At 45.1% G+C, this 26203-nt stretch overlaps 1 protein-coding gene across 2 annotated transcripts in view; it reads right to left on the bottom strand.

Moving 5' to 3' along the window:
- Window positions 1-26203, bottom strand: part of ANKFY1 (ankyrin repeat and FYVE domain containing 1) — a 249891-nt gene that overhangs the window by 169810 nt on the left and 53878 nt on the right. For both annotated transcript variants that reach the window (XM_063953705.1, XM_063953704.1), the window contains exon 2: window positions 25933-26125. In XM_063953705.1, the coding sequence (XP_063809775.1) occupies window positions 25933-26125 (193 nt within the window). The remainder of the gene's footprint in view (window positions 1-25932; window positions 26126-26203) is intronic.

Below are 26203 nucleotides of genomic sequence, written 5' to 3' on the forward strand. Positions count from 1 at the left end.
GGCAATAGCAGGTCTCAATATAATGCCCGTGTGTGTGTATATAGCTTTAAGGGTAGTTTTCTGCTTTCTATCAGCAGGTCCTTCAGGGCGGCCGTATCCGTGATGGTAGTGCCACCTTTTTTAATAAGCGTGTTTCCGCTTTATCTACCCTAGGGGTTATTTCCCAACGTGACCTATCCTCTGGCGGAAAAGGGTACGCTGCTTTAGAAATTATCAATTTCTTATCGGGGGAAGTCCACGCTTCCTCACACACCTCATATCAATTCCTCAGATGCAGGAAAACTACTGGTAGTTTTCTGTCACCAACATAATACCCTTTTTTGTGGTATCTGGGGTATTATCAGAAATGTGTAATACATTTTTCATTGCCTCAATCATGTAACGGGTGGCCCTATTGGAAGGTACACTAGTCTCATCGTCGTCGACACTGGAGTCGGTATCCGTGTCAACATCTGTGTCTGCCATCTGAGGTAGTGGGCGTTTTAGAGCCCCTGATGACATGTGAGACGCTTGGACAGGCACAAGCTGAGCAGCCGGCTGTCCTATGTCGTCAAACCTTTTATGTAAGGAGTTGACACTGTCACGTAATTCCTTCCATAAGTCCATCCACACCGGTGTCGACCCCGCAGGGGGTGACATCCCATTCACAGGCATTTGCTCCGCCTCCACATCATTATCCTCATCATACATGTCGACACAGCAGTACCGACACAGCACACACACAGGGAATGCTCTGACAGAGGACAGGACCCCACAAAGCCCTTTGGGGAGACAGAGGGAGAGTATGCCAGCACACACCAGAGCGCTATATATCACAGGGATATCACCTATAGAGAGTGTTTTCCCTTATAGCTGCATAATATATATATACTGCGCCTAATTTGTGCCCCCCCTCTCTTTTTAACCCTTTTCTGTAGTGCAGGACTGCAGGGGAGAGCCAGGGAGCGATCCCTCCAGCAGAGCTGTGAGGGAAAAATGCGCCAGTGTGCTGAGGGAGATGGCTCCGCCCCTTTTTCGGCGGGCTTTCTCCCGCTATTGTAAAAGTTCTGGCAGGGGTTAATAAACACCTATATAGCCCCTGGGGCTATATATGGTGTCAGTTCGCCAGCCAAGGTGTTAATATTGTTGCTCAGGGCGCCCCCCCCAGCGCCCTGCACCCATCAGTGACCGCAGTGTGTGGTGTGCATGAGGAGCAATGGCGCACAGCTGCAGTGCTGTGCGCTACCTTGGAGAAGACAGAAGTCTTCAGCCGCCGATTTTCCGGACCACCTTCTTGCTTCTGGCTCTGTAAGGGGGACGGCGGCGCGGCTCCGGGAACGGACGACGAGGTCGGGTCCTGTGTTCGATCCCTCTGGAGCTAATGGTGTCCAGTAGCCTAAGAAGCCCAAGCTACCACCACTTAGGTAGGTTCGCTTCTTCTCCCCTTAGTCCCTCGGTGCAGTGAGCCTGTTGCCAGCAGGTCTCACTGAAAATAAAAAAGCTAACATATACTTTCTTCCTAGGAGCTCAGGAGAGCCCCTAGTGTGCATCCAGCTCAGCCGGGCATAGAAATCTAACTGAGGCTTGGAGGAGGGTCATGGGGGGAGGAGCCAGTGCACACCAGATAGTCCTAAAGCTTTCTTTAGATGTGCCCAGTCTCCTGCGGAGCCGTCTATTCCCATGGTCCTTACGGAGTCCCCAGCATCCACTAGGACGTCAGAGATAAAAAAAAAAAAATTATATATATATATATATATATATATATATATATATATATATATATTATACTCACACACTTTCTCCTTTCCCTTCTTTCTCTCCCATATTTGGTCTCCCCATATTATCCTTGGTCCCCCTCGTAAATGCACCCCCATATGGGTGTATTTTTTGGCCGGTGCCCACGACTGCGACCAGATCTGGCATTGCCTCTATATTGCTAGCGCCATGCCTTCTCTATGGACTGCTCGCGGCTTTGGGTACTGGTGTGTACAACCCTTTTAGTTTTTTAGTTGGAGGTTACATAAACTAATTAAATGGGAAGGTTCAAAATTTGTGATAATAATGATATCGATATATAGCGATGGAGTTGTTTTGTTATCTAATTGTTTTAACCCTAATAGATATTGGTATATGTACAGTACCTTGTGAGCGCATGTGCAGAGATGCAGAGCTTTATGCCCTGCACTGCGCTAAATAAATGCAATAAAAATATTTGAGGTTTGTGTAGTTTTTAAAATAAAGGACTATACTATTATGAATTTGTTATTTATAAAACTGAGTAAATACATTCTTTGTTAGAGGCTGCACGAGGCTGTAGAAACTATATAAATGTAAAGTCTCTTATTCTGTCCGTATTGGATTAAGTATATGTTTCATATATGTGTACTTCTTTATATATATGTATTAGTATAATATTATTATTTAAAAATGTCATTTTTTGTTACTATTTAAATAGACCACTTTAGTGATACTCTGAGCTAAACACTGTTATACGAGAGTGATAATTGTGCTACACCTGCTGAGATTCCACATACACCTGCTCTCACTAATTACAAAGGACAGGGTATAAAAGAACAAAAGAAATGCTCAGAGGAGAACACTCTGCCTCTTGAAGAAGCCGCCTGGGATGCAACACGTTGAGGGTACAGAGAGAAGGGGTCGCCAACACCCTTATTGCCCACAAGAACAAAGTTTTGTCCTCACAACAGCTGATCATAGCATTTGACGGCAATTGCTCATCTATAACGAGACTGCACCATTTACTTTTCTCCACTGCACCTGGAACGCTTTACACCCTGCCCTGCCGAGCACTACTTCAACTGTGTCGGGGGTGCTGAACGGCGGACTGGTGTATCTACATTGTGCCGTACGGTGGAGAGCAGCTCTCTGCTTGATTGTGCCGCTGACGGGTTGTGTCGCTGACGGATGTCTCACCCGTGCATAGGGTGATATAGAGCGGCTTTATACAACACATGTGGTGCAGCAAGGACAATTCCATATATACTGTGAGTAGCAGTTATTATACAACTTTATATTTCTGCACCGTTTATATATTCAGTGGACCATTTAGTTGATGAACATTCTTCAGCTGTGACCTAATCCATACTAATTGAGGACACCTATATGCACGGTCCTGTAAGATTCATCTGTGCTTATACCGTGGGCAATTATTCAAACACGGATAAAATCAAACTGAGGGTCATTCCTATATAAGGATTTGCGACTGCCTTCTACCGTTTACAATTAGTGTATACTATTGTTTATTAAAGAGGTATCAGATACCTCAGTTTTATATGATTATTATGCTGTGATCTTACCATTTTTAAATTGTTACATGTTTTTTAGTTTTGTCTAATAAAGTTTTACATACTTTTGGGTACATCATTGGTATTAACCGCTGACCTGGTAATTTTCTGTACTTGTCTTGTTGTTTGAGGAGGCTGGCTACCTCCTCACCAGGTGGCAGCTAATCCCAGGGTGTAAACATACACAGTTCTGCTCAGCGCCAAAAAAAAATAAGAATTTACTCACCGGTAATTCTATTTCTCGTAGTCCGTAGTGGATGCTGGGAACTCCGTAAGGACCATGGGGAATAGCGGGCTCCGAAGGAGGCTGGGCACTCTAGAAAGATCTTAGACTACCTGGTGTGCACTGGCTCCTCCCACTATGACCCTCCTCCAAGCCTCAGTTAGGTACTGTGCCCGGACGAGCGTACACAATAAGGAAGGATTTTGAATCCCGGGTAAGACTCATACCAGCCACACCAATCACACCGTACAACTCGTGATATGAAACACAGTTAACAGTATGAAACAATAGAGCCTCTCAACAGATGGCTCAACAATAACCCGATTTAGTTAACAATAACTATGTACAAGTATTGCAGATAAACCGCACTTGGGATGGGCGCCCAGCATCCACTACGGACTATGAGAAATAGAATTACCGGTGAGTAAATTCTTATTTTCTCTAACGTCCTAGTGGATGCTGGGAACTCCGTAAGGACCATGGGGATTATACCAAAGCTCCCAAACGGGCGGGAGAGTGCGGATGACTCTGCAGCACTGAATGAGAGAACTCCAGGTCCTCCTCAGCCAGGGTATCAAATTTGTAGAATTTTGCAAACGTGTTTGCCCCTGACCAAGTAGCTGCTCGGCAAAGTTGTAAAGCCGAGACCTCTCGGGCAGCCGCCCAAGATGAGCCCACCTTCCTTGTGGAATGGGCATTGACAGATTTTGGCTGTGGCAGGCCTGCCACAGTATGTGCAAGCTGAATTGTACTACAATCCAACGAGCAATAGTCTGCTTAGAAGCAGGAGCACCCAGCTTGTTAGGTGCATATAGGATAAACAGCGAGTCAGATTTTCTGACTCTAGCCGTTCTGGAAACATATATTTTCAGTGCCCTGACAACGTCTAGCAACTTGGAGTCCTCCAAGTCCCTAGTAGCCTAGGCACCACAATAGGCTGGTTCAGGTGAAACGCTGACACCACCTTTGGGAGAAACTGGGGACGAGTCCTCAATTCTGCCCTATCCATATGGAAAATCAAATAAGGGCTTTTACAAGACAAAGCCGCCAACTTTGATACTCGCCTGGCAGAAGCCAAGGCCAATAACATAACCACCTTCCACGTGAGATATTTCAGATCCACGGTTTTTAGTGGTTCAAACCAATGTGATTTTAAGAAACTCAACACCACGTTGAGATCCCAAGGTGCCACAGGAGGCACAAACGGGGGCTGACTCTGCAGCACTCCTTTTATAAATGTCTGAACTTCAGGTACTGAAGCTAGTTCTTTTTGAAAGAAAATCGACAGAGCCGAGATCTGTACCTTAATGGAACCCAATTTAAGGCCCATAGTCACTCCTGCTTGCAGGAAATGCAGAAATCGACCTAGTTGAAATTCCTCTGTTGGGGCCCTTTCGGCCTCACACCATGCAACATATTTTCGCCATATGCGGTGATAATGAGTTGCTGTAACCTCTTTCCTGGCTTTAGTAAGCGTAGGAATGACTTCCTCCGGAATGCCCTTTTCCTTCAGGATCCGGCGTTCAACCGCCATGCCGACAAACGCAGCTGCGGTAAGTCTTGGAACAGACAGGGCCCCTGCTGCCGCAGGTCCTGTCTGAGTGGCAGAGGCTATGGGTCCTCTGATATAAATTCTTGAAGTTCTGGGTACCAAGCTCTTCTTGGCCATCCACGAGTATCGTTCTTACTCCTCGCCTTCTTATTATTCTCAGTACCTTTGGTATGAGAGGCAGAGGGGAGAACACATAAACCGACTGGTACACCCACGGTGTTACCAGAGCGTCCATAGCTATCGCCTGAGGGTCCCTTGACCCGGTGCAATATCTTTTATAGCTTTTTGTTAAGGCGGGACGCCATCATGTCCACCTGTGGCCTTTCCCAATGGTGTACAATCCTATTGGAAGACTTCTGGAGGAAGTCCCCATTCTCCCGGGTGGAGGTCGTGTCTGTTGAGAAGATCTGCTTCCCAGTTGTCCACTCCGGGAATGAACACTGCTGACAGTGCTAACACATGATTTTCCGCCTATCGGAGAATCCTTGTGGCTTCTGCCATCGCCATCCTGCTTCTTGTGCCGCCCTGTTGGTTTACATGGGCGACTGCCGTGATGTTGTCTGATTGGATCAGTACCGGCTGGTTTTGAAGCAGAGGCCTTGCCGGCCTCAGGGCATTGTAAATGGCCCTCAGGTCCAGAATATTTATGTGTAGGGAAATAACCTGACTTGACCAAAGTCCCTGGAAATTTCTTCCCTGTGTGACTGCCTCCCAGCCTCAAAGGCTGGAATCCATGGTCACTAGGACCTAGTCCTGTATGCCGAACCTGCGGCCCTCTTGAAGATGGGCACTCTGCAGCCACCACAGTAGAGATACCCTGGTCCTTGGAGACAGGGTTATCAGCCTATGCATCGGAAGATGCGATCCGGACCACTTGTCCAACAGGTCCCTCTGAAAAGTTCTTGTATGGAACCTGCCTAATGGGATTGCTTCGTAGGAAGCTACCATTTTTCCCAGGACTCGCGTGCAATGATGCACCGCTACCTATTTTGGCTTCAGGAGGTCTCTGACTAGATGACAACTCCTTGGCTTTCTCCTCCGGGAGAAACACTATTTCTGGTTTATGTCCAGAACCATCCCCAGGAACAGTAGACGTGTCATAGGAACCAGCTGTGACTTTGGACTGTTTAGAATCCAACCATGCTGTTGTAGCACTTTCCAAAATAGTGCTACCCCGACTACCAACTGCTCCTTGGACTTCGCCCTTATAACGAGATTGTCCAAGTACGGGATAATTACAACTCCCTTTTTTTGAAGGAGTATCAACATTTCGGCCATTACCTTGATAAAACACCCTCGGTGCCATGTACAGTCCAAACGGCAGTGTCTGGACTTGGTAATGGTAATCCTGTACCACAAATCTGAGGTACTCCTGGCGAGGATGGTAAATGGGGACATGCAGGTAAGCATCCTTGATGTCCCAGGATACCATGTAATCCCCCTCGTCCAGGCTTGGAATAACCGCCCTGAGCGATTCCATCTTGAACTTGAATTTTTGTGTTCAAGGATTTTAAATATAAAATGGGTCACACCGAACCATGCGGTTTCGGTACCCCAACCCGTGTGGAATAGTAACCCCGTCCTTGTTGAAGTAGGGGCACCTTGAGTATTACCTGCTGGGAATACCGCTTATTAATTGCCTCTAGCATAGCCTCCCTGCCTGAGGGAGTTGTCAGCAAGGCATATTTTAGGAAACGGCTGGGGGGAGACATCTCGAATTCCAGCTTGTACCCCTGAAATACTACTTGAAAGAAACAGGGATCCACCTGTGAGCGAGCCCACTAATTGCTGAAATTTTTGAGACATCCCCCCACCGTACCTGGCCACACCTGTGGAGCACCCGCGTCATGGTGTGGCCTCACAGGAGGCGGGGGAAGAATCTTGATTCTGGGAACAGGCTGACTGGTGCAGCTTTTTTCCCTCTACCCTTGTCTCTGTACAGAAAGGAAGCGCCATTTGACCCGCTTGCTTTTCTGAAGCCGAAAGGACTGTACCTTTGTCTGTGAGGAAACCTGAGGTAAAATTATTTCTTCCCAGCAGTTGCTGTGGATACGAGGTCCCAGAGACCATCCCCAAATAATTCCTCACCCTTATAAGGCTCTCTATGCGCTTTTTAAGTCAGCATCACCTGTCCAGTGACAGGTCTCTAATACCCTCCTGACAGAATGGACATTACATTTATTTTGGATGCCAGCCGGCAAAATATCCCTCTGTGCATCCCCCATATATAAGACGACGTCTTTAATATGTTTTTATGTTTGGCAACTAGTATACCTGTTTGACAGGGTCACCGACCACGCTGCAGCAGCACTATCTGCAGGTCTCAGTCTAGTACCTGAGTGTGTAAATACAGACTTCAGGGTAGCCTCCTGTTTTTTATCAACAGGTACCTATTAAAGTGGCCGTATCCTAAGACGGCAGTGCCACCTTTTTTGACAAACGTGTGAGCGCCTTATCCACCCTAGGGGATATCTCCCAGCGTAACTTATCCACCTGGCGGGAAAGGGTACGCCATCAGTAACTTTTTATAAATTACCAGTTTCTTAACGGGGGAACCCACGCTTTCACACACTTCATTTATTCATCTGATGGGGGAACAAAACACTGCCTGTTTTTTCTCCCCAAACCTAAAACCCATTTTTAGAGGTGCTTGGGTTAAAGTCAGAAATGTATAACACATTTTTTATTGCCGGGATCACGTCACGGATGTTCCTAGTGGATTGTGCATATGTCTCCACCTTGTCGACACTGGAGTCAGACTCCGTGTCGACATCTGTGTCTGCCATCTGAGAGAGCGGGCGTTTTTGAGCCCCTGATGGCCTTTGAGACGCCTGGGCAGGCGCGGGCTCCGGCTGTCCCACAGCTGTTACGTCATCCACCCTTTTATGTAAGGAGTTGACACTGTCGGTTAATACCTTTCACCTATCCATCCACTCTGGTGACGGCCCCACAGGGGGCGACATCACATATATCGGCCTCTGTTCTGTCACCATATAAGCCTCCTCATTCAACATGTCGACACAGCCGTACCGACACACCGCAGACACACAGGGAATGCTCTAAACGAGGACAGGACCCACAAAAGCCCTTTGGGGGGACAGAGTAAGAGTATGCCAGCACACACCAGAGCGCTATATATATACAGGGACTAACTGAGTTATGTCCCTAATAGCTTTTATATAATATACTGTATACAGTGCCAATTTTAATGCCCCCCCTCTCTTTTCCCTCTTACTGTACTGTAGAATTGCAGGGGAGAGCCAGGGAGCTTCCCTCCAGCCGAGCTGTGAGGGAAAAATGGCGCCAGTGTGCTGAGGAGATAGGCTCCGCCCCTTTTTCGCGGCCTATTCTCCCGTTTTTTATGGAATTCTGGCAGGGGTATTTACCTCATATATAGCCCCTGGGGCCATATATTGAGGTATTTTAGCCAGCCAAGGTGTTTTTATTGCTGCCTCAGGGCGCCCCCCCCAGCGCCCTGCACCCTCAGTGACCGGAGTGTGAAGTGTGTGAGAGGAGCAATGGCGCACAGCTGCAGTGCTGTGCGCTACCTTGGTGAAGACAGAGTCTTCATGCCGCCGATTTTCCGGACCATCTTCTTGCTTCTGGCTCTGTAAGGGGGACGGCGGCGCGGCTCCGGGACCGAACATCAAGGCTGGGCCTGCGGTCGATCCCCCTGGAGCTAATGGTGTCCAGTAGCCTAAGAAGCCCAATCCGGCTGCAAGCAGGCGAGTTCGCTTCTTCTCCCCTTAGTCCCTCGCTGCAGTGAGCCTGTTGCCAGCAGGTCTCACTGAAAATAACAAATTCTAAGACTATAACTTTCTAAGAGCTCAGGAGAGCCCCTAGTGTGCATCCAACCTCGGCCGGGCACGAAATCTAACTGAGGCTTGGAGGAGGGTCATAGTGGGAGGAGCCAGTGCACACCAGGTAGTCTAAGATCTTTCTAGAGTGCCCAGCCTCCTTCGGAGCCCGCTATTCCCCATGGTCCTTACGGAGTTCCCAGCATCCACTAGGACGTTAGAGAAACTTTTTTTCTTTTGTTTAAAAAAAAAAAGTCAGCTTGGCATGGACGGAAAGATTGAATACTGAAATGTCGGATTCTTTCCGTTGGAAAGGATCCAACATCAATTGACTAGACCTGTTAATGGACAAAAGTATTTGGATGCCTGACCATTACACCAACAGGGGACTGTATGAAATGGTATTCAAATACATATACTTTAATATGGAGTTGGTCCCCCTTTTGCAGCGATAACAGCTTCCACAAGCTTTGGACTATTTCTGTGGAATTTGTGTCCACTCATTCTGTAGAGAATTTATAAGGTCAGGCACTAATGTTGGACATGCAGGCCTGGCTTACAATCTCCTTTCCAGCTCAAAGGTGCTCGATGGGGCTGAGGTCAGGGTTCTGTGCGGGCCAGTCAAGCTTTTCCACACCAAACTCGTCTTTATAGTCCTCGTTTTGTGCAGTGGGGCACAGTCCTGTTGGAATAGAAAAGGGCCTTCTCCAAACTGTTGCCACAAAGTTGGAAGCGTTGCATTGTCCAAAATGTCATGGTATGCTTAAGCATTAAGAATGCCCTACACTGGAGATAAAGGGCCTCCACCAAACTTCAGAGTTAACGCAAAGCAGTCAGGCAGGTAATGTTCTCCCGGCATCCGCCAAACCCAAACTTGCCCATCTGCCAGAGAACCAAGATTTGTCACTACACACAACCCGCTTCCACTGCTTCACAGTCCAGTGTCTGTGTGCTTTACACCACTCCATCTAACGCTTGGCATTGGACTTGGTGATGGGAGGCTTGTATGCAGCTGCTCGGCCATGGGAACCCAATTCCATTAAGCTCTCACCGCACAGTTTTTGTACTTACATTAATGCCAGCAGAAATTCAGAACTCTTCAGCTATGGAATCAGCAGAGCGCTGCCGACTTTTGCCCGCACCATGCGCCTTAGCAGTCATTGACCCTGCTCTGATTTTACATGGACTTCCAATTCGTGGCTGTTATTTCTAAACAATTCCACTTTCTAATATCACTTACAGCTGACCGTGGAATATCCAGCAGGGATGAAATATCACAAAACCATCTTATTGCAAAGGTGGCATCCTATCACAGTACCACGCTTGAAGTCACTGAGCTCTTCAGAATGACCCATTTTGTATCACAAATGTTTGCAAATTGAGACTGTATGACTAGGTGCTTAATTTTATACACCTGTGGCAACGGGTCTGATTGAAACACCCGAATTCAATAATTAACAGGTGTGGCCAAAAACTTTTGTCCTTATAGTGTATGATCAGTTGATTACTAGCCTTTGTTTTTTCTCTCTACCAGCAATCTATGAACCTAGCCCTATTAATCCTCTGTACCATTCTATTATGTGGAAAAGTCAATAGCTTTGGTGCAGTATTATATGAACTGCATTGCTAAAATTCTGTACACAATATCCAGGCTCATATAAACTAAGCAGACTGGTTTGGCATGTGATATCATTTTGAAGTCATACTGACTTTTTCTTTAAGAATAGAACTCTGAAAACAAATTTAGATTAATTTTAAATATGGTACCTACAACTGATGGCTGTCTCACATCTGCTCTTAAGGTGTGTACACACGGTAAGATCTTTTCTTCCGATTCTGACTATATAGTCAGAATCGGAAGAAAAGATTGTCACCTTGCGATCTGCACTGTCACCTTGCGATCCCGATCCGATGCGCGGCCCCGCGCGGTCGGCATCGGCCGAAAAAATAGGCTGTGCAGGCAAGTCAATCCTGACTATCTCTATAGAAGAGATAGTCAGGATTGACACTTAGCCAAAATCGCACAGAACCAGGATCGCAAGCACACTCATTATGTGCTTGCGATACTGGCTAAGTGCCGACCCGGCCCCCCGTCGCACAGTGAGAATCGGATAAGTCCGAATTTCACCGTGTGTACACGGCCTTAGTACTGACCCATTTATAAAAGATGTCAAATTTAATTCATAATGTTTAAGTTATTAATTAACTTTAATATATGTAGGTGGGAGTCATCTAAATGGTATTACCAATATTTTACGTGTTTGGTTGTAATTAATTATAAACTGGAGATTTTATTTATTCTTTAAATCCTATCATTGCATATGTACTGTAAAGTACATATTAGATTAAATAGTACTGTAAAGATCAAATTCATGACTTGGTAACTAAATGTAAACATGCCCAATTTACTGTGTGATAATAGCAAAACTGCTGCTATGAGAACATAATATTTGATCACATCAAGAACGCAATGTGCAGCCATGTTCATATCAAGCTGGCAAATAAAATGGGGCAGGGATATGGATTATAAAGTGACATTACATACTGTATATTATTCTTAGAAGTTACGGCGTCAGAACTTTCCAGCATCTGCTGAAACCGACTTTATGTACTGACTGTTGGTTCTGATATAAACAAGCCTTTTGCAGGCATCCAAAGCAGGATTCTTTTTTATCACAGAAAAGACACATTCTTATAAATTACTGTCCAATATTGAAGAATGTAATGCATGTTTTCAATAACTGACTTGCAAAACAAAATATTTAATTTATGGGAAATAATGCTGCAGATTTTCTTTTAGTAATAGTGACTTTACTAAAGAAAGAGGCAAAACAAACAAAAGAAACAAAAATACCAGATGAAGTGGTGGCCAGGAATAAACTGAAGAATATGTATAAACAATGTGGTTGGAAACAAAAAGATATGCTGAGGCCTTGAAAATTGATGCAAGAAATATCCATCTGTAATCTAGAGGGAATGAAAAGTGTAACAGAGCCTCTCAGTTTATCAACCATAATGCTCTCCACCCTCTATACACAGAGCGTCATCTGTGGGAAATGTTATGTAAGATCTTATTGTTAATGTGAATATTGACTTCTTATGCAATATCTGGCTTTAACTCAACCCCTGGGACTACTTCTGCACTGGACAGTTTTTTTCTGCTTTTAATGTAAAAACCCTTTATTGAATGTTACGTACAAGCATTCAAACACAGTCAACCTGATGTTGCATAACAAAAAGTTACACTTTAAATTCCACAGCAAAATTGCCAAAAAAATGTCACTCCTGTCAATTCTCCCCACAGACCATGAGCTAATGGGTCTGGGTATACCTCTATAGCAGTGATTCTCAAACTGTGCACTGCGAGTTGGTGCCTCGTGTGTCGCACACAAAATGACAGCTGGGTTGAAAGGCCATGGCCAAGCAAAAACATGCTTATCAAAACAAAAGAAGATCCACCCCATGGCTATCAGCAGGGTTAAGCTGGGTACACACTTCCCCGCGAGATCAGACCCGCATCCGTCAGGTTTGCTCGACACTGGACGGGTGTACCCTCCACCGACCGACCCGTACACCAAATCCTGATCGCCTGTCGGGTCTTCTGGTTTTCAAACCTGCTTAAAAAACTAGGTAACCCAATCAATATTATTGTGTGTAGGCTGCTGAGACCGGAGCTAGCGGCCAATCTCCGGTCCTGGCAGCCCAGCAAGCTATCAGTGTCTGCATATCGGCAGTGCTGCACCGTCCGCCATTGCTACAGGAATCGGCAGAGGGTGGGAGGTGCCAAGGGGTATGACGGCAGAACGGACATTGGACTTTTGTAGAGTTTGGCAGCGGGCGGTGTGCAGAACACCGGCGTCGTCGTTTCCCATTTCAAAAATGGTACAGCAGTCATTTTTTAAAAACCAAGATGGCCACAGCGAGTCAATAGTGGCCCCCTTGTACCGGCTAATATTAGCCAGCCTGACAAGGCTCCTGAAGATGGAAGATGCCAGGGAAGTCCTGGAGGAGGCAGTGTCCATGCAAAAAGAGATTAAAGGCCGCCGCCTCCAGGTGAAGGTGCTGTATAATGAAATATTAAAACATTAGGTGTCTTGTCTTTATTTTAATATTTATTTTACAGGGGGCCTATAGGTAATAGCAGGCCTTTAATACCCTGCATGCTGGTACTTGTAGTTCTCCAAGTACCAGCATGAATGGGAGGCTTGCTGGAACCTTTAGCCCTCCTGTAAAAGACAATATTATTCTAGATTTCATTACTGGACTATAAACGCTGCACCCACAGCCAAGGGGTGCAGAGGATAGCCCCCGGCTTCAGCCCAGGTCTTGGGTGCTCTGGAGAGGGGAGACCCCTTTATTGGGAGAGTTCCCACTTCCCCAGCGATACCAGGCCTGGGCTGACTAGTTAGGTGGGGTGAATGCTTCGCCCAGGGGACCCTGTAAAGTGTGTCCCCTGGTCTGTGGAATTACCCCCTACTAGTGGAGCCCGGTGCTGGTTCTGAAGATACAGGTGACGCCTACTTGTTTTGTTTCCTGTATTTATAGAACTAGGGCTGTATTTTTAGAACTGGGGAGGGAAAGGGGGAGGAACATCCCCATTTCCCCTAAGTCATTGTAATTTATTAAATTCCTCATTCAAAAATCTCCCTTTCCCCAGCCAAAAATAAGAATTTACTTACCGATAATTCTATTTCTCATAGTCCGTAGTGGATGCTGGGACTCCGTCAGGACCATGGGGAATAGCGGGCTCCGCAGGAGACAGGGCACATCTAAAAAAGCTTTTAGGTCACATGGTGCGTACTGGCTCCTCCCCCTATGACCCTCCTCCAAGCCTCAGTTAGGTACTGTGCCCGGACGAGCGTACACAATAAGGAAGGATTGCAAAAGAGAAAATTACCAAGGTAATAAGTTCGGCGCTTATGAGGTGTGGTGCTTCTCGTTAAGCAGCTGTAAAAGGAGGGGTAGTTAGCCCCTGAGGATAACAGAAAAAGGTGCAATATACAGCGCTTGGAAAACTGGATATGGAAAAGAACAATTAAGTTTTATTTAATAAGTTATGTTGCAACACATTAATTAAAAGTTCATAGATGTACATCAATTAAAAAATATACTGATATATAGGCTTATTGGGCAAGCACAGCACAGCAAAATGGTTTGGTATATTACCATATGAGAAGTTGAGAGATCAATTGGTGTATATACTCCTTGGAACTTGTGCCACAGTCCTGGGGGCAATTTGCAATGCAGGCAGATGTGAGTCCACAAATTTCTTTTAGAAACCGACCTTTTGCTTTGTTCCGAGCGGCAGCTCAGTCCTATTTGTAGCTTGGTCTTCTTTCGTTAGAGTGGATATCTGTCAATTCCCCATTTGAGCAGGTAAATGGACTTCTAGGCTTGTTCCAGGTGTTTGGCAATTGGAGTCTGTATGCCCAACTTCTCCAGACCAACGCGTTTCACTGTAACAACAGCTTTCTCAAGGTATAGATGTTTGCTGTGAAAGTGCCCTTTTTAAAGGCTGTGCTGATTGCCCATTACTGACAGCTGATAATAATTTTAACATCATTAAAAATCATTAAAACAAAACCATATCCAGTTTAAATTGTTTATCATTATAGAAGACAAACGTATATGTGTATGTAAATCGATTTTGATATATATTTATTGAAAGAAATAGGAAAGATACTAAAAAGGTAAATGAAGGAGGGTGCACACTTCCTGTTTCTCGGTCCGATCACGTGATCACTGGGGTCATTTCCTGTAAATGGAACGCATAAGTCACCAATCATTGGTGGTCAGTGAGTGGTTTCCTGGTCACATGGCCGGCTACATGCAAACACGGCCCCCTCCACGATGCACGCGTGTCCATGTCCACAGATCCCGATTCGTCCGGCGGTCCGGTCACGTGCTCTGATCACGTGATCCGGCCCCGTGATCGGCACGTGTCCCCGGAAGTGCGTCATTCCCTTAGTCTGATGCCAAATGTAATCACGTGATCGGATCTTTCAGGCATACTTTTGCCCTTAGTGTGTTCAATAGATTTACCTTCCTTTAAATAAATAGTCGATCAATTTCTATCATTATGCTTCGGTATTCTCCATTATATGTTCTACAACTATACAAATCATTTTTATGAAGAAGTATTATAATTTTTATTTTTTACCAATATAAGTCACATGACAATAGATGGCCATTGGACTTTCTGGTATTCAAAATGATGTAAATATTCTCATATCTAAAGAAACATTATGTTATGCATCTGTTAAGTTATTTTCATAGCAGGGATATTTTAAGGCAATATATCTTAATATATATATACGTGAGAAATTAGACGAAGGACATTTTCATTCAATAATGTCCATTTGTCTGTTTATTTGTACTCACTACTGCCATCTTGTGTTATAATTCCATAGTTACAAATTCAAAAAAGAGACAAAAGTACAGAGAATAAAAATTATTGATAATAATAATAAATAAATATGAATAAATAAATATGAGGAGGAAGAAAGGGGAAGAAGGTTTATTTATAGATATACTACTCAAAAAAGTTTGGATGTGTAGCACTAAAATTATGTATATCAAAACCTTTTATAATACCACATTTAGCTCTAATGCTTCGTTAAGGCCACTCGGGTATAGGGAATTTAAATGAAATGTCCAAAAGATCTCTTGCCGGCATAATTTTATAAATCTGTCACCCCCCCGATTGGTTGGTGCTATGTGTTCTAATCCGACAAGTCTTAAAGAACTAGGATCTTTTTTATGGTGATGTAAAAAGTGTCTTGATACACTATGTTTTGTTAATCCGTTAGTAATATTTCTGCGATGTTCCATGAATCTGGATTTTAGAGCTCTAGTTGTTCTGCCCACATATTTTAGATTACATCCACATTCTAGCAGATACACCACCCATGTTGTATTGCAATTAATAAAACTAGAAATGTTTATGTGTTTTTCTTTTGATATTGTATTCACCATTTTTGTTCTATTGCATGCGTAAGAACATGTCGTGCACCTATTACCTCCACATTTATAGAAACCATTCGGTTTTGTGGTTAACCAGCTTTTTTTGGACTTTTTATCTATATCAGTTGATACATGTTTTAGTTGGCTAGGAGCTAATATGGTTTTCAAGGACCTATTTTTTCTAAAAATAAAATCTGGTTGTTTAGGGAGAACACCTCCCAGGATGGGGTCATTTTGAAGCATATGGTAGTTTTGTTTTATTATTTTTTTGATATTATTAGACTTACTATTAAATTTAGATATATAAGCTAGGTCACCTCTATCCGACTGAGTTTTTTCTTTTGGACGGAGAAGAGTATCTCTTTCTATCTTCTCTACTTCAGAGATAGCTTTATCTAAAATATATTGAGGGTAATCTCTATCTGCAAAGGATTCCATTAATTTAGTAGCCTGCATATGAAATGATTTAGTCGAGGAACAATTTCTTTTCACTCTTAGTAGTTGTCCCTTAGGAATATTATTTTTCCAGGAGGGATGATGGGCACTTTTATAGTTTAGGTATGAATTATGGCCTACATCCTTTGTGTAGTTCGAAGTATGTATATGGTTATCAATTATTTCTAGAGTGATATCCAAAAAATTAATCTTCGATGTGCTATAATTAGAAGTGAAGGTTAGGTTAAATGTGTTGGTGTTAAAAGATTTAACTAAATCAGTAAATGTGTCATAATCCCCATCCCAAATGAAAAACAAATCATCTATGTACCGCCCATAGAGGACGAGATGCCCGCCGAGCCCGCCCCCCCAAACGAGGGCCTTTTCAAGCTGCCCTACATATAGGTTGGCGTAGCTCGGCGCGAATCTCGTCCCCATGGCGGTCCCCATCGTTTGACGGTAAAACGTGTCAGAAAAAAGAAAATAATTGTGAGAAAGAATGAATGTGATAGACTCTAAAATAAATTGTTGATGTCTCTCGGAAAGGTCTCCATCTGCTGCCAATATTTGACCAATCATCTGTACTCCCAATTCATGAGGTATATTTGCATTGCAAATTGCCCCCAGGACTGTGGCACAAGTTCCAAGGAGTATATACACCAATTGATCTCTCAACTTCTCATATGGTAATATACCAAACCATTTTGCTGTGCTGTGCTTGCCCAATAAGCCTATATATCAGTATATTTTTTAATTGATGTACATCTATGAACTTTTAATTAATGTGTTGCAACATAACTTATTAAATAAAACTTAATTGTTCTTTTCCATATCCAGTTTTCCAAGCGCTGTATATTGCACCTTTTTACAATAAGGAAGGATCTTGAATCCCGGGTAAGACTCATACCAGCCACACCAATCACACCGTACAACTTGTGATCTGAACCCAGTTAACAGTATGATAACACAAACGAAGTAGCCTCTGAACAGATGGCTCACAACAACAGTAATAACCCGATTTTTGTAACAATAACTATGTACAAGCATTGCAGACAATCCGCACTTGGGATGGGCGCCCAGCATCCACTACGGACTATGAGAAATAGAATTATCGGTAAGTAAATTCTTATTTTCTCTAACGTCCTAGTGGATGCTGGGACTCCGTCAGGACCATGGGGATTATACCAAAGCTCCCAAACGGGCGGGAGAGTGCGGATGACTCTGCAGCACCGAATGAGAGAACTCCAGGTCCTCTTTAGCCAGAGTATCAAATTTGTAAAATTTTACAAACGTGTTCTCCCCTGACCACGTAGCTGCTCGGCAAAGTTGTAATGCCGAGACTCCTCGGGCAGCCGCCCAGGATGAGCCCACTTTCCTTGTGGAATGGGCCTTTACAGATTTAGGCTGTGGCAGGCCTGCCACAGAATGTGCAAGTTGGATTGTACTACATATCCAACGTGCAATCGTCTGTTTAGACGCAGGAGCACCCAACTTGTTGGGTGCATACAATGTAAACAACGAGTCAGATTTTCTGACTCCAGCTGTCCTTGAAATATATATTTTTAATGCTCTGACAACGTCCAGTAACTTGGAGTCCTCCAAGTCGCTAGTAGCCGCAGGCACCACAATAGGCTGGTTCAAGTGAAATGCCGAAACCACCTTAGGGAGAAATTGAGGACGTGTCCTCAATTCTGCCCTGTCCGAATGGAATATCAGATATGGGCTTTTGTATGACAAAGCTGCCAACTCCGAAACTCTCCTGGCTGAAGCCAGGGCCAACAGCATGGTTACCTTCCATGTAAGGTATTTTAAATCTACCGATTTTAAAGGCTCAAACCAATGAGATTTGAGAAAATTTAGAACCACGTACAAATCCCACGGTGCCACTGGAGGCACTATTGGGGGTTGTATATGTAGTACACCTTTGACAAAAGTTTGTACTTCAGGCACTGACGCCAATTCCTTCTGGAAGAAAATTAATAAGGCCGAAATTTGAACTTTAATGGACCCCAATTTGAGGCCCATAGACAATCCTGCTTGCAGGAAATGTAAGAATCGACCCAATTGAAATTCTTCCGTTGGAGCCTTCTTGGCCTCACACCACGCAACATATTTTCTCCAAATGCGGTGATAATGTTGTGCGGTCACTTCTTTCCTGGCTTTAATTAAAGTAGGAATAACTTCCTCAGGAATGCCCTTCTCTTTTAGAATCCGGCGTTCAACCGCCATGCCGTCAAACGCAGCCGCGGTAAGTCTTGGAACATACAAGGTCCCTGCTGAAGCAGATCCCTTCTTAGAGGTAGAGGCCACGGATCCTCCGTGAGCATCTCTTGAAGTTCCGGATACCAAGTTCTTCTTGGCCAGTCCGGAGCTACCAGTATTGTTCTTACTCCTCTTTTCCGTATAATTCTCAGTACCTTTGGTATGAGAGGCAGAGGAGGGAACACATACACTGACTGGTACACCCACGGTGTTACCAGAGCGTCCACAGCTATTGCCTGAGGGTCTCTTGACCTGGCGCAATACCTGTCCAATTTTTTGTTGAGGCGAGACGCCATCATGTCCACCTTTGGTTTTTCCCAACGGTTCACAATCATGTGGAAAACTTCTGGATGAAGTCCCCACTCTCCCGGGTGAAGGTCGTGTCTGCTGAGGAAATCTGCTTCCCAGTTGTCCACTCCCGGGATGAACACTGCTGACAGTGCTACGACATGATTCTCCGCCCAGCGCAGAATCCTTGCAGCTTCTGCCATTGCACTCCTGCTTCTCGTGCCGCCTTGTCGGTTTACGTGGGCGACTGCCGTGATGTTGTCGGACTGGATCAACACCGGCTGACCCTGAAGCAGCGATTTTGCCAGGCTTAGAGCATTGTAGATCGCTCTTAGCTCCAGTATATTTATGTGAAGAGACGTCTCCAGGTTTGACCACACGCCCTGGAAGTTTCTTCCCTTTGTGACTGCTCCCCAACCTCGTAGGCTGGCATCCGTAGTCACCAGGACCCAGTCCTGTATGCCGAATCTGCGGCCCACTAACAGATGGGCAGTCTGCAACCACCACAGGAGAGACAACCTTGTTCTCGGTGACAGTGTTATCCGCTGATGCATGTGCAGATGCGATCCGGACCATTTGTCCAGCAGATCCCACTGAAATGTTCGTGCATGGAATCTGCCGAATGGAATCGCTTCGTACGAAGCCACCATCTTTCCCAGGACTCTTGTGCATTGATGTACTGACACAGTTCCTGGTTTTAGGAGGTTCTTGACAAGTTCGGATAACTCCCTTGCTTTCTCTTCCGGGAGAAATACCTATTTCTGAACCGTGTCCAGAATCATGCCCAGGAACAGCAGATGTGTTGTCGGGGTCAATTGAGATTTTGGAAGATTTAGAATCCACCCGTGTTGCTGAAGCACTACTTGTGTTAGCGCTACACCGACTTCCAGCTGTTCTCTGGACTTTGCCCTTATCAGGAGATCGTCCAAGTAAGGGATAATTAATACGCCTTTTCTTCGTAGAAGAACCATCATTTCGGTCATTACCTTGGTAAAGACCCGAGGGGCCGTGGACAACCCAAACGGCAGCGTTTGAAACTGATAATGACAGTCTTGTATCACGAACCTGAGATACCCTTGGTGTGAGGGGTAAATCGGGACATGTAGATAAGCATCTTTTATGTCCAAGGACACCATGAAGTCTCCTTCTTCCAGATTCGCTATCACTGCTCTGAGTGACTCCATCTTGAACTTGAATTTCTTTATGTACAGGTTCAAGGATTTCAGATTTAGAATAGGCCTTACCGAACCGTCCGGTTTCGGTACCACAAATAGTGTGGAATAATACCCCTTTCCCTGTTGTAGGAGGGGTACCTTGACTATCACCTGCTGAGAATACAGCTTGTGAATGGCTTCCAAAACCGACGTCCTTTCTGAGGGAGACGTTGGTAAAGCAGACTTTAGGAACCGGCGAGGGGAAGACCTTTCGAACTCCAGCATGTAACCCTGAGATACTATCTGCAGGACCCACGGGTCCACTTGTGAGTGAACCCATTGATTGCTGAAAATCTTGAGTCGACCCCCCACCGTTCCTGAGTCCGCTTGTAAAGCCCCAGCGTCATGCTGATGGCTTTGTAGAAGCCGGGGCGGGCTTCTGTTCCTGGGCAGGGGCTGCTTGCTGCCCTTTCTTACCCTTTCCTCTGCCTCGCGGCAGATAAGACTGTCCTTTTGGTCGCTTTTTATAGGAGCGAAAGGACTGCGGCTGAAAAGACGGTGTCTTTTTCTGTTGGGAGGGGGTCTGAGGTAAAAAAGTGGATTTGCCGGCAGTTGCCGTGGCCACCAGGTCCGAAAGACCGACCCCAAACAATTCCTCTCCTTTATATGGCAATACTTCCATATGCCTCTTGGAATCCGCATCACCTGACCACTGTCGCGTCCATAAACTTCTTCTGGCAGATATGGACATCGCGCTTACTCTTGATGCTAGAGTACAAACATCCCTCTGAGCATCTCGCATATAAAGGAAAGCATCCTTTAATTGCTCTAGAGTCAATAAAATACTGTCCCTATCCAGGGTAACAATATTTTCAGTCAGAGAATCCAACCACACTACCCCAGCACTGCACATCCAGGCTGAGGCTATTGCCGGTCGCAGTATAACACCAGTATGTGTGTATATACTCTTCAGTGTAGTTTCCAGCCTCCTATCTGCTGGATCCTTGAGGGCGGCCGTATCAGGAGACGGCAACGCCACTTGCTTTGATAAACGTGTGAGCGCCTTATCCACCCTAGGGGGTGTTTCCCAGCGCGCCCTAACCTCTGGTGGGAAAGGGTATAATGCCAATAACTTCTTGGAAATTAGCAGTTTTCTATCGGGGTTAACCCACGCTTCATCACACACGTCATTCAATTCCTCTGATTCTGGAAAAAATACAGGTAGTTTTTTCACCCCCCACATAATACCCCTTTTTGAGGTACCAGCAGTATCAGAGATCTGCAAAGCCTCCTTCATTGCCGTGATCATATAACGTGTGGCCCTATTGGAAAATACGTTTGTTTCTTCACCGTCGACACTAGATTCATCTGTGTCGGTACCCGTGTCGACTGACTGAGGTAAAGGACGTTTTACAGCCCCTGACGGTGTCTGAGACGCCTGAACCGGTACTAACTGGTTTGCCGGGCGTCTTATTTCGTCAACTGACTTTTGTAATGTGCTGACATTATCACGTAATTCCATAACTAAAGCCATCCATTCCGGTGTCGACTCCCTAGGGGGTGACATTACCATCATCGGCAATTGCTCTGCCTCCACACCAACATCGTCCTCATACATGTCGACACACACGTACCGACACACAGCAGCCACACAGGGAATGCTCTAATCGAAGACAGGACCCCCTAGCCCTTTGGGGAGACAGAGGGAGAGTTTGCCAGCACACACCAAAAGCGCTATAAATGTATATAAACAACCCTAGAAGGTGTTGTTTACTATATATGCGCTCTTAATATATAAATATCGCCAATTTATGCCCCCCTTCTCTTTGTTACCCTGTTTCTGTAGTGCAGTGCAGGGGAGAGACCTGGGAGCCTTCCTCACCAGCGGAGCTGAGCAGGAAAATGGCGCTGAGTGCTGAGGAGAATAAGCTCCGCCCCTTTTTCGGCGGGCTTTTCCCCGGTTTTTAAGAAACTGGCCTGGGTTAAAATACATACATATAGCCTTAATGGCTATATGTGATGTATTTATTTTGCCACTAAAGGTAATTATATTGCTGCCCAGGGCGCCCCCAGCAGCGCCCTGCACCCTCCGTGACTGAGTCAGTGAGCCGTGTGACAACAATGGCGCACAGCTGCCGTGCTGTGCGCTACCTTCAAGAAGACTGAGGAGTCTTCTGCCGCCTGCTTTCCGGACCTCCGTTCTGCCGTCTCTTCAGCGTCTGTAAGGGGGATCGGCGGCGCGGCTCCGGGACGAACCCCAGGCTGACCTGTGTTCCGACTCCCTCTGGAGCTAAGTGTCCAGTAGCCTAAGACTCCAATCCATCCTGCACGCAGGTGAGTTGGAAATCTCTCCCCTAAGTCCCTCGATGCAGTGATCCTGTTGCCAGCAGGAATCACTGAGATTGAAACCTAAAAAAAAAACTTTTCTAAACAGCTCTTTAGGAGAGCCACCTAGATTGCACCCTCTCGGACGGGCACAAAAACCTAACTGAGGCTTGGAGGAGGGTCATAGGGGGAGGAGCCAGTACGCACCATGTGACCTAAAAGCTTTTTTAGATGTGCCCTGTCTCCTGCGGAGCCCGCTATTACCCATGGTCCTGACGGAGTCCCAGCATCCACTAGGACGTTAGAGAAATTATATTTTTTTCAACAGAATGTTTCAGCAGACACAAATTGGACTGCTGAAAAATTGGAAACGTGTGTAGCGAGGACTGGATATAGAATCTGCAAGCAGGTCTGCAGGAGGATTGTATAAACAGTCTGATATGTGGTCTGATCTACCATGGATTGGACAAGTGTGTACCCAGCTTAGAGAAGCCAAGAGCAGACAGACGGCTGCAGCATTGCAGACATTTTAGCATAAAGAAATCCGTCACAGAGAGGAGCCTATCAAACTACATAGACTGTAAGCTTGCGAGCAGGGCCTTCCTACCTCTATGTCTGTCTGTTTTACCTAGTTTTGTTCTATTACTGTTGTTCTAATTGTAAAGCGCAACGGAATATGCTTCGCTATATAAGAAACTGTTAAATAAATAAATAAATAATACATTTGTTAAACAGAAAAGGAGGTATCTGCGGTGGTGGTATGTACAAAAAAATAAAAAATTGTTACCCGGGTGTTTTGAAATAACATGTCTTTGCAGGCCTCCATTCACAGTAACAGGCCCCCCACACAAAAGTCTTTTTAGTATCATCTGCATATCTGCAAGTCACTTTTGCCACTCTATATTGGTGGTTTTCAAACTTTTTTCTGCCGTGACTGAAATCAGACATCCACATATGTGACACAAAGTGTTAAAGATATAAAACTAAATGTTAATTAACCTTATTGTAATTATTCAAATCTGCTAGACATACCTCAGTAATACGCTATTCCATTAATTCTTAATAACAGCTCTACTAACCCCCCCCCCCCCCCCCCCCTCCCATCATCTCACCTAAGCACACACTCCCAGCATTTTTTGGTTAATACAGCATCTAAGAAAAATAAAATGAAAAGTTGCACTGTGAATCTTTAAAGATCTAGATGTAGATGTATGCAGTTTAGGTATAGGTGATGCCAAGCTGTGTTTTGTTACCAGCCATTTAAAGGAAATGTTACTGTGGAATTTCCAAGTACTGACTTTCTGTGTTGTGGGTCCAGACAGAGGATAGCGTCCACATTGTGGAAGGTGATTTAGAGATGCAGAGCACATGCATCCCCATGGTTACCACCGGGGGGACACAGATCAGAATTGCATGGAGATCTACAGTGCATCCGGAAAGTATTCACAGGGCTTCACTTTTTCCACATTTTGTTATGTTACAGCCTTATTCCAAAATGGAAGAAATTTATTTTTTCCCTCAAAATTCTACACATAATACCCCATAATGACAACATCAAAAGTTTTTTTTGTGATTTTTGCTAATTAAAAATAAAAAACGAAGAAATCACATGTACATAATTATTCACAGCCTTTGCCATGAAGCTCAAAATTGAGCTCAGGTGCATCCTGTTTCCACTGATCATCCTCGAGATATCCCTACAGCTTAATTGGAGTCCACCTGTGGTAAATTAAGTTGATTGGACATGATTTGTAAAAGGTACACATCTGTCTATATAAGGTCCCACACTTGACAGTGCATGTCAGAGCACAAATCAAGCATGAAGTCAAAGGAATTGTCTGTAGACCTCCGAGACAGTATTGTCTCTAGGAACAAACTTGGGGAAAGGTACAGAAAAATGATCTGCTGTTTTGCAGGTCCCAATGAGCACAGTGGCCTCCATCATCCGTAAATGGAAGAAATCCAGAACCACCAGGACCCTTCCTAGAGCTGACCAGTCGTCTAAACTGAGCTATCAGGGGAGAAGGGTCACTCTGTCAGAGCTGCAACATTCCTCTGTGGAGAGAGGAGAACCTTCCAGAAGGACAACCATCTCTGCAGCAATCCACCAATCAGGCCTGTATGGTAGAGTGGCCAGACAGAAGCCACTCCTTAGTAAAAAGCACATGGCAGCCCGTCTGGAGTTTGCTAAAATATACCTGAAGGACTCTCACACCATGAGAAACAAAATTATCTGGTCTGATGAGACAAAGATTGAACTCTTTTGCGTCATGTTTGGAGGAAACCAGGCACCGCTCATCACCAGGCTAATACCATCCCTGTAGTGAAGAATGGTGATGGCAGCATCATGCTGTGGAGATGTTTTTCAGCGGCAGGAACTGGGAGACTACTCAGGATAGAGGGAAAGGCGAGTACAGCAATGTACAGAGACATCCTGGATGAAAACCTGCTCCAGAGAGATCTTGACCTCCGACTGGGGCGATGGTTCATCTTTCAGCAGGACAACAACCTTAAGCACACAGCCAAGATAGCAAAGGAGTGGCTTCAGGACAACTCTGTGAATGCCCTTGAGTGGCCCAGCTGGAGCTCAGACTTGAATCCGATTGAACATCTCTGGAGAGATCTGAAAATGGCTGTGCACCGACGCTTCCCATCCAACCTGATGGAGCTTGAGAGGTGCTGCAAAGAGGAATGGGCGAAACTGCCCAAAGATAGGTGTGCCAAGCTTGTGGCATCATATTCAAAAAGACTTGAGGCCGTAAGTGCTGCCAAAGGTGCATCAACAAAAGTATTGAGCAAAGGCTGTGAATACTTATGTACATGTGATTTTTTAGTTTTTTTATTTTTTATAAATTTGCAAAAATCTAAATAGAAAAAAAATTAAAAAACTTTTTTCACATTGTTATTAACATAACAAAATGGAAAAAGTGATGTGCTGTGAATACTTTCCGGATGCACTGTATCCAATTCCAGGTTGTTAACTAGGCGAAGCTTAGTGAGAGTGTGCAGACGCAATTATAGACAATGCTGAATTTTGCATACAAAGAGAAGATTGGTTACAGAAGGATCTCTTGCACTGGGTATGGGTTGGTGCACGGTCTCAATGATGGTGAGGACGACTATATGAACACTTTGCAGCAGTGCAGCTGCATAACTCTGTGAATATCAGCATGCGGGCAAACATCTTCCTCTAATTCTGTGTATGCAGTGTAAGTGCAGTTGCAGACAAATACCATTCAACTATGAATCAGCTCCGTAGTTGGAAAAGTTTGCCTCACTTAGACTAACCTATCACTACTGCTTGTATCTATCCTCAAGTGGCTTAGGAGAGGAGACTTGCGCAGGCTACAATCGGTCTCCATCCTCTCCAGAGTCTTACTCCCAGGGACATCTCTACAGCACATGCACAAATCACCAGGAAAAGGGCCGCCAGTCATTTCCCAGGTGATTTCTCAGCTGCCAGCGCTGGTTCGATGGAGTGGTAAGTATAATTATACGGCTATAGGGTGTGCGGTGCGTGCCCCCTCTGGACCCAAAGTCCCGTGTGCACTTCACACACTATAGATACGCCAGTGCATCTACCATCTGCAAAAACATACTGAACACATAACAGACAGGTATGCCCAAGTAGCTATATTCATTCTCTTACCTGTACTGTTCCTGCTGGTAGAGCTGAGCAACAATTGCCAGGAGACGGCTGATGAAGGAATCGTTGGTGGCCTCTTTGTTGCCTTGGGCGGCTAGTAGGGTGCATCTCTTCTCTGTCTCTGCCAACTTCTGCTGCATTTTGACATACTCCTGGCGTAGAAGCGCCAAGTGCTTCTGCAATTTGCCCACTTCCTCTTTAAGAACAAAACAAATGTAAGTAGAGAAAAACAAAAACAACGCAGCCTAAGGTTAAGGTTGTCCTGCACAGAGCA

The sequence above is a fragment of the Pseudophryne corroboree genome, chromosome 2, assembly GCF_028390025.1.
Source record: "Pseudophryne corroboree isolate aPseCor3 chromosome 2, aPseCor3.hap2, whole genome shotgun sequence".
In the NCBI taxonomy this organism is placed as follows: Eukaryota; Metazoa; Chordata; class Amphibia; order Anura; family Myobatrachidae; genus Pseudophryne; species Pseudophryne corroboree.